Raw genomic sequence first — 9,562 nt, 5'->3', positions numbered from 1 at the left:
TTGCATTCTCAAAAATTCGCTTTATTAATCAATTTCATCTACGAAGTTTACGATAGTTTCGTCGTTTAACACATTCATTCATGAAAACTTGATAATAATAAGACAAAATATTCACAACTCAGCTATGATATCTAATTTATCAAAATCACGCTACAGCAAAACTGATTTCGCTGAGACGTAAATAAACATACCCAAGCACAACATGATTTTGATTCGAACGTCTGACATGACAATTTTCTAATCAAGACTACAGTTGGAATATTAATGAACTTATACAAACATTTGAATAAAAATGACGAAAATTCAAAATTTATTTCAAAAATTTGGCGATAAAAAAATTACAAAATTAAAAAAAAATACTTATGCATACTTAAAACATTATTTTACGTATTAAAAAATAAAATACAATTTTTTCTGGACTTATGATGAATTCTGTAAACATTCATTATGCATGTAAAAAAAAACCACATGTTTCGGAAAAAGAAACTACAGCCTTAATAATATACTTAACAATCATTTAAAAAAGTCACGACAATTGCCACGGTTTATGTTATTTACTTAATCGGTACGAGCGAATTTTAGGTCTGCGTTTATTTATCGTAAATACGTACGAGTTGGTACGTTTTTACATATTAAGTAAAGAGATTACAAAGCATCGTGGCATCTGAGAAATGAGTCAAAATCGAAATATCAAAGTACACGTTTAGGCTTGATAAATAAACTTTTTAGTTTATCGAGACAGTGATACGATTTTTAATTAGGGTCATTATTTCCAGTTATGAAATAACGTGTTGCCAAACATGTGCTCATTTACTCGTATAGTATTACGCTATTTTGAGATTTTTCGAAAGAATAAAGAATATCTCAAGTTATATTCGTAAAACAAGTAATCGAAAGCCAGTCCCATCGTCAAACTTCAATTTTTAAAAAATAATTATCAAAAAACCTCCCAAGTATGAGAAACTTAGTTTTTTTTTGACATTTTACCATCTAATCAATTTTTTGTGTGGGGTGAGGGGGAGGAGAGTAAATGACAAATTCATCTTTGGAAAATTTGAGTGAAAATCAATTAACGAAACAAAAAATACAAGACAGAATTTGTCTTGAAAGTGTCTTGGTATTTTCAATCAAATAAAATTTCTTGAGTTTTCAAAATTTTCCATCAATTTTTAAAAATTTTTCAACTCTTTATTCAAATTTATCTTCTCATTTATAAGAATTTTTGAAAGGTTTAGTTGCATAATGAGGCGCTAATACCCCACAAGTGTAATTTTTGGGCAAATTTAGCACAAAAATAGTTACGCAAGTGTCATTAAAGTGGGGGGGGGGAGGCAAAAAATCATATTCATGGAAAAGAAGTTCGTTCTACGCCCGTTGAACGGAAGTTCACAAAAAATGGCAAGCACAATTTAGGCGTTGTCGAATTTTTAAGTCATGCTTCCTCCAATGTCAAGTTACCTAAACATGAACTGATGTAGAATTATTCGAGAGTGGCCTTGTGACCTATCAAAATAGGTTGAAATTTCGTGAGTAATTCCAATATTTCAACGAAAAATTTTTAAAAGCATTTTTAGAGAATTTTGAGCCCAAAACTGAATCATGAATATCGAGATTTTTTGAAAAAGTTCCCATGTAATTTATCAAAATCGGTTAAAATTTCGCCAATAAATTCAAATTTTTTATCAAAACGGTTTTCGAGCACTATTGAATAATTTCGGATCCAAAATTGAATCAATTTTTCTGGGTAGTTATGAATAAGTCTCATGGGGCCCATTAAAATAGGTCACTTGAAGAGGAAATTTCATGTTGCGTTTTAATTTTGAAATTTCTATCACTTCTTGAAAATGTCAAATGCCAGGAAAGTTGTGAGTGAATCAAAAATGCAATCAACGCTTTTTTTGGGACACATCTGATGAGTTTTGTCGCCAAAATTAGGGTAGGTCATGATTTTTCGGAATTCTTAAAAAAGGTGTCAGGCAATCCTTCACAATAGGTTATAATTTCGTCAAAAAATGAAAATTTTCTATCAAAACTTTTGAAAAACATTTTTGAAGATTTTTGAAGAATCTTGTCGACAAAATTAGGGTAATGATTTTCCGGGATTTTTAAAGGAGGTGTTACGCGATCCTCCATAATGGGTTATAAATTTCGTCAAAAAATGAACGATTTCTATCAAAACTTTTGAAAAACATTTTTGAAGATTTTTTGTTGACAAAATTGGGTCATAATTTCTCGGAATTTTTGAAAAAGGTGTCACGCAATCCTTCATAATGGGGTAGGATTTCGTTAAAAAATGAACAATTTTTATCAAAACTTGTAAAAAACATATTTGAAGATTTTTGAGCTAAAATATGGTTTGTGATTCTCGAGACTAAGGTTTTGTAAGTACGAATAATCTCTAAATTTGTCTCAATTTTTACAAATACTATTTTTTGCGTTTTTCTACATTATGGAAACGTTTCATTAATTTGTGATCAGATTTCAAATTTTTTTTATTTAAATAACGTGTAACTTTTACTTTTTTTGCTAGTTGCATGACATCTTTTTTTAAAAACTCTGAAAATAATTACCCTGTTTTGGGCTTAAAATTCTTCAAAAGTGCTCTAAATAGAAAATTTTTGATCATCAGGCCAAAATTTCAACTCATGTTGGAGCTTTGCATGGCATTTTTTCAAAAATCCCAAGAATCATGGGCCAATTTTTCGCTCAAAATCCTTGAAAGTACTCCAAAAAAGTAAGTTCTGATTAAGAATTTTGATTTTCTACCAAAATGTGAATTTTGATTAATTGTAAGTAGCATGACTTTTTTTCAAAAAAAAAAAAACAACAAAAAACCATTTTTGTCGAAATAATTGAATTTTTTGCGCAATTTTGTTCTACTTTGATAGGCTTCAAGATCACTTTTGAAGAGATGGCGCGATTTTGAAATTCGACTGCAGCCTGCCTACTGAACATTTTCTTTTGTGAACTTTGGATCAATTGACCTAAAAGAATTTTTTCAGACCAACTTAATAACGCTTAGTAACCATTTTTGTGTCGAATATGTCCAAAAAATCACACCCAAGGCGAACTATTAGTGCCAAATTGTGAAACTAGTGACCCGAAGTGAACATCTAAAATTATACTCGAAGTGAGGGGACTGCCTTGTACCATCCTGCAAAAAAAAATGTTCGGGCTTGAGCCCCTCAAAAAATTAAGAGTTTTTTGCTTCACCCATTTTATTGTACCCTTCAAAAATCCAAAATTCGTCCTTTCTGACATTTTGCACCGATATTCTCAGAAAATCGACTGATTTCTTTGCGTCACAAAAATTCCATCCCAATTTGATTTCTGATGCACCTTTTGCCAATTGGACTGTGGGAAATGAATGAAACTACGTGTTCATTTTTTTCATTGTTTAGCTATGGAATACGTGTATGATTATTTCGAATGTATTCTTCCTTTTTGTCCCCCCTTCCTCTCAAAAAATCGAAAATCACGTTACTGAACAGAATTGCCAGTCGATAAATAGAATAAATTGGAAATAAGTTCATCCAGCTATAAATTAGATTCTCATATTTGGCCAAAATTTGATAATTTATCCCTTTCTCAATCACTTTTTCACGCCGCACATATCAGAAATAATATTCCAATGTAAAAATTTAAGTAAGAGTAAATTTAAAACTTAAAAATTAGAGAACAAATTGTGGGTACAAAATTTAAAAAAGAAATGAGTTATTAAGTAGGTACCTATCTACGTAGAATAGATTGAAATTTGTACATGTAAACGAAACCTAGAATATAAAATATTTGAATAAAATTTGGGGAAAAAATGGGGAAAGTTCATATCTAGTAGGTATAAAAGAGAAAAATACTGAATCAATTTCAAATATGTAAATACTAATACTATACAAACAGAACGAACCTGAAAGGTAATCGATACAATTGATCGTAAAAATGGTAAGTTAAGGTCTTTCTCGAGCTTCTGATGGGTCAACAATTTGGGAATACCATTCCTTTCATATGTACTCATTGGTAGTATGAACTGCAGACCTCCTGTTACGATGGGAATTCTCCACCATAAACATCTCGCACCTACGTTTGTAAATCTCCAGCTCCTGCATAGTTTCTCGAAGTTTATTCTGCAACGTATTAATTTCGGTCTCTAATTTACGATTATTCATTTCGAGCTCGGTTTTCTGCAGCACTCGTTTGCTGCGGCAATTCTGAGCGTATCCTCGGTTCTTCAACGTGCGGCGTTTCTGCTTCAACTTGACTACTTCTTCGCGAGGGTAACTCTTGAGACGTAAATTCAAATCCCTGACTGATAATGTGACTAGGGTGTCGTCATCTAGTGAACAATCGTTTCCATTACTCAAGTTATTGCGACTAGTACTACGACCACTGACGCTATTCGTCCTGCTCGAAGTGCTCGCCGGCGATATCAAACCGCTATTGCACACCAAAGGTTTGCCAAACGGCGAAGACGCTTGATTTTGAATGAGCTGGTGGCGATGGTGAATATAGTCGGTATGCAAAAATCGCTTACCGTTGCTGGCGATGACCGAGGTGTGCGTGTGCTGTTGCATTACATTCCAGTTCTGAATTTCGGCCACGCTATCGCCATTGCAATTTGGCCGCAGGTCCAGAGGCTCGTGCCTGTTGCGGCGGTCGCTCATAGGTTGCCAGATCATATCGTTGTAAGGGGGATTTTTCGGCACTGGTTGAATATGAGGATACATTGGCTGGTGTTCCATGTATCCAGCCTGGGGTGAGGGCGAATTACTCACAGGTGGCGTATCCGGCGGCGTGCCGGGGATGTTTTGATACATGATTAGATTAGTCGAAGATGCCTTTACCACGCTATGATGATGATGATGATGATGCAGCGAGTGATGATGGTAGTTGTCGTGCTCCGGAGGTGTGAGTAAATGATGCGGAGGTGACTGGATCACCATTGGGGATGGGATCGGCAGAGGCATCGGAGGTAGCCTTTGGAATTGAGGAGGTATCGTTTGAACCGAATTCTGATTGATTTCTTCCTCGTTGTTGTTGTTATTATTATTGTTGTTGTTGTTACAGTTGGTATTTGAAGACGGGTTGGTGTTTGGAGGAGGAGGAGGGTGCCCGAAATTGGCCATTTCTTCGCGTTTAATCGAAACGTCTTCGAATTGATCTAACACGAATCCTTGAACGTACTCGTCCGCCAATGTACATTCTTCGCCGATCATTATGTCGAAATTAAAGCGCACAAGTTGTAAGATAGGTATACAATCGCGTGAAAAAAATCGAAAAAATGGTCAGTTTTCGCGTCGAAAATTAGTAAATCGGCATTACGAATAAAATGTTTGAAATTACGAGACAAAATTTAATTAAATACCACGGGGTATTCCTTCGAAACAGTCACATTACCGGAGAACGCACATACGATAGGATACGATAACGTAAGCTATAACGAAACGATACGGAATTACGGATATCAATACGAGTCTACTTCTCGCAATCATTGAAAATCTGTTGCATACGACGCGAGAGCCTTTGAAGTTTCAAGTTGCGTGGGAGGAGCCGAGCGCTTTTCACGATTACCGATTGGTCGAGCTGTTTAATGAACCGGTTACACGCCTTTAACGAGATGTCACTGGAACTGGAATGGTTCACTATGTTCACATGCAATGTTAAGAACGCTATATAAACGTTCTTGAGCAACAAAATACATAGAAAAAAGTTATATTATTTTCAATATATTTTTTGATTTTGAAAGATGATATGAAATAACGGATCATCGTGCTAGTTTTCCCCCCCTTTTTTTTTTGGTCGAAAATTCCTAAAAATCGCTCAAATCTGAGCAAACCTATTAAACGAATCGAAAGTAAATTTTAATTCGATTTTCAACTGTATAAGTAAATTAATTTCCACGCCTTCTGGATAAATTGAAACTCGCACTGGAGGCTCCAGAACGGTTTGAAATGTTGAATTATGGAGATGACCGGGGGGGGGGGAGGGTTCTTCAGTAGATTTAGTGATTCGTATTAATTTCAACAATTTCTTCGCAAGTAGAAAATTTTTGAATTTTTTTTCACGTTGGTCGAAATAACGCACACGAGGTCCAGGTGCTCGTCGCGTCGTCCGCCTGAAAATTGACTAAAATGTGGATATAAACTCGTTGAACAGGTCAAGTTTGAGTCACAAATCAATTTTCTCAACTGCTCAAATCAATTTCCTTGCCTTCTGGAGAAATAGAAAATCGTGCTGGAGGCTCCAAAATGACTCGAATTGTGGGAATTCGGATTAGGAGGTTTATTTTTAGACTGGTAAAGCAATTCGCGCTAATCTTACAAGGAACCTCTTGAGGTGTCATACTCCGATTTGAACGGGACTGCGATTTTTGGAAGCAGCATAGTCTAAAACCCTCAAAAACCAAATTTTCAGCTGCTCAAGTTCATTATTCGATTTTTGGCGAATTTTTGAAAATTCAAAATTGACTGTTTTTGCCGATTTATGTTTTTTTTTTAAAGTACGTACTTGATCAGTAAAAATGGTCAAAATAAGTCCCAAAACTAATATTAATTACCCAAATCCAAATTTCACCATTTCCAGCCATTCTGGAGCCTCCAGCGCGATTTTTCAATTTCTCCAGAATTTTGAATTTGCTCCAGAAGGCGTGAATATGAAGTTGGGCAGCTAAAAATCGAGTTGTATATTACACTCGACCTGTTTAATGAGTTTATCCAGATTTGAGCCGATTTTGAGAGTGACACCTCAAAAGTGGTTTTTTGAGGTGTCACACTCGCTCCAAAACGGCTGGAAATGGTAGAATTTGCGCTCCGGGGGTTAGTTCTTGAAGAAATACAGTGATTCGCACAAATTTCAAAAATTTCTTCACAAACTGTTATCTTTTGATTTTTTGGATTTTTAAATTTTGAAAAAAGCTGGTCAAAAAACCACTCTTGAGGTGTCACTCTCAAAATCGGCTCAAATATGGATAAACTCGTTAAACAGGTCGAGGGTAATACACAACTCGATTTTTAGCTGTCCAACTTCATATTCACGCCTTCTGTAGCAAATTCAAAATTCTGGAGAAATTGAAAAATCGCGCTGGAGGCTCCAGAATGGCTGGAAATGGTGAAATTTGGATTTGGGTAATTAATATTAGTTTTGGGATTTATTTTGGCCATTTTTACTGATCAAGTACGTACTTTAAAAAAAAAACATAAATCGGCAAAAACAGTCAATTTTGAATTTTCAAAAATTCGCCAAAAATTGAAAAATGAACTTGAGCAGCTGAAAATGTGGTTTTTGGGAATCGGAGTGTGACACCTCAAGAGGTTCCCTTGTTAGCAATTTTCTCGCGTTTGGATTTGAACTAGCATAAAAGGATTTTGAAAATCTTTACCTAAACTGATCGAATTGGTCATAAAGATCAAAATATGGCAAATCCGAGTTTGTAAGTGATGAATTTCATTTCCACTGTACTTAAATCGTTTTTTCGAAAGCTGGAAAATTTGACAAAAAAAAAAAAAATGATGGAGGCTTCAGAACGGTTTGAAATCATCACTAATCAACTCGGGAGATCAAAAATATAAGGTATACAAACCGAATTTCAGAATTTGAATTCCTTTTAAAAAAATTCGCCAAAAATCTAAAAATGGATTTCAGTGCCTGAAATTTTGTCCAGTGGTGTTTTTGTCAAATGAATTCAAGGTGTTTGTCTGGAAATCGCCTTCAATGTGGACTAACTCGTTAAACGCGTGCAGTACAAGCCACAATTCGATTTTTTTAGCCACCCAAATTGATTTTCACACCTTCCGGTCCTCTGGAAAAATTTTAAAACTATGGCGAAATTGAAAATCGCGCTGGAGGCTTTAAAATGGTAGGGTACAAATGTTGAAATTTGAATCCGGGGGGGGGGGGGGGGGTTGATATAAGTTTTAGGAATAATTTTCATCATAGGTATTTAAAGACTCGAACTCGTGTTCATTTCAAGTAACCGAGTTTCTAAAGTTATTAAAAAACGAAAGTATGACGTTTGGTTACTTTTTCAATGTTTTGCGATTATTGAAGTTGATTTTTTTTTTACAAATCTAAGATTCAGTTTTTTTCATGCTTACATCTTGAAGAAAAAATAAATAGATGAATCATTTACGATGGAAGTACCTAATCACTTTCTAATATTCTTTTCCAACTGGTTGCACTACTATTTTAGACTTTCGGTTACAGAGCACCGCCTATTTTAAAAATTGCCAAAGTCTCATTTTCGGTCAAAAATGAAATCGCAGATAATCTCGCCTTCCGTCAAAATTGTCGAATTCGCAAAAAACTTACCCAAAAGTCGTGGTTTTTTTGAAAAAATTCTCAAAAAGTCTCGCTTTTTCGACGAAAATTGCAAAAAAGTGTAATTTTTTATCTATGGTTGCGAATGATGATTCACCAAAATTATTAAATTCGTTCGCTAATGATTCACCAAGTTTGAACAATCTATTTCGATTGAAACATTGATGTGACTATTTTCAACCTGATCTGGTCAGGTCAGGTCAAATTGAACTCTAAAAAATCTATTAGCTACCTTCATTTAGATTTCAGTAGGTACAAAAAACTCATTTAGGTATAAATCCAAAATTGACGAGAAAAAAATTTCTGAAACTCCCAATTTCGCATAAGTATAATTTTTTTTGTTATTAAAAGGCCTATTTTCCGCCAAAACTGTCAAAATATCACTTTTTACCAAAAATTAACAAAAATTTTCGCTTTTCAGCAAAATGGAATAGTCTTGCTTTGTTACCAAAAATTGCCTGAAGTCACCAACAATTATTCGGAAAAATTGCTGTTTTTTTACTAAAAATTTAAAATTGTCAAATTTTTGCTTTTCTATGAAAATTCTCACTTTTAAGCAGAATTACTAGATACAGGTAAAGAGTCTTATCTCTCTTCCTAAAAGTAGGTACTCAAAAATTTCGCTTTTTTTCGCTAGAAAGTGCCAAAAATCTTTACCTAATTTGTTGCAAAAACTAAAAATTGTCGTTTTTATCCAAAAAATTTATCACTTTTTAACAAAAATTACAAAAATCTCGCTTTTTTTTACAACAATTGCCTTAAAAATACCTCCTTTTCGCTAACATTGTCAACAACTTGCTTTAAGCCAAAAATTTCCAAAGTCTTATTTTTTTTAATGAAAATTGCTACCTAAAAAAAATTTGAATTTTTGAAAAAATTTCCAAAAAGTCGTTCATATTTAAAATTTACAGAAAAATAACTTTAAAACCTTGCCAAGTTTCTTCAAAAATTGTCAAAAAGTTTAGTTTTTTTACTAGCAAATTGCAAAAAGGTATCACTTTTTTGCCAGAAATCCCAAAACGACCTGCTTTTTGTTAAAATTTACAGTCCCATCATTCGTAAAAAGTTGCTGAAAATTTTTACTTTTTTTGATGCTAATTCCCAACTGGCTTCACTCAATTTTTTGATACAAATAGCTTCAGTTTTGCTTTTAACCAAAAATTTGCTAAAAAAAAAAACTGTGCCCTTTGCTGAAATTATCACAGTTTTGCTTTCTGCTAAAACAGCAAAAAGTCGAACTTTTTATCAAGGT

At 34.0% G+C, this 9,562-nt stretch overlaps 1 protein-coding gene across 2 annotated transcripts; it reads right to left on the bottom strand.

The window, feature by feature from the left end:
• LOC135837153 (transcription factor MafB-like) lies at positions 1-5,546 on the bottom strand. Of its 2 annotated transcripts, XM_065352333.1 has the most exons (2): positions 4,529-5,546; positions 1-4,330 (listed from the first exon to the last, which is right to left on the bottom strand). In XM_065352333.1, the coding sequence occupies exons 1-2, from the start codon at positions 5,208-5,210 to the stop codon at positions 3,999-4,001; spliced, it is 1,014 nt and encodes a 337-aa protein (XP_065208405.1). In that variant the 5' UTR covers positions 5,211-5,546; the 3' UTR covers positions 1-3,998. The 2 variants fall into 2 exon arrangements, with proteins under 2 accessions (XP_065208405.1, XP_065208404.1); XM_065352332.1 differs by having other exon boundaries at positions 1-5,540.
• Between the last annotated feature and the right edge of the window lie 4,016 nt (positions 5,547-9,562).

This window comes from Planococcus citri, chromosome 2, assembly GCF_950023065.1.
Source record: "Planococcus citri chromosome 2, ihPlaCitr1.1, whole genome shotgun sequence".
Lineage (NCBI taxonomy): Eukaryota > Metazoa > Arthropoda > Insecta > Hemiptera > Pseudococcidae > Planococcus > Planococcus citri.
The sequence above is the reverse complement of the archived record's forward strand: the minus strand, read 5'-3'. Positions and strand labels throughout refer to the sequence as shown.

Coding starts and splice junctions, on each gene's coding strand:
- LOC135837153 (XM_065352332.1), bottom strand. CDS start 5,210: ATGATCGGCGAAGAATGTACATTGGCGGACGAGTACGTTCAAGGATTC.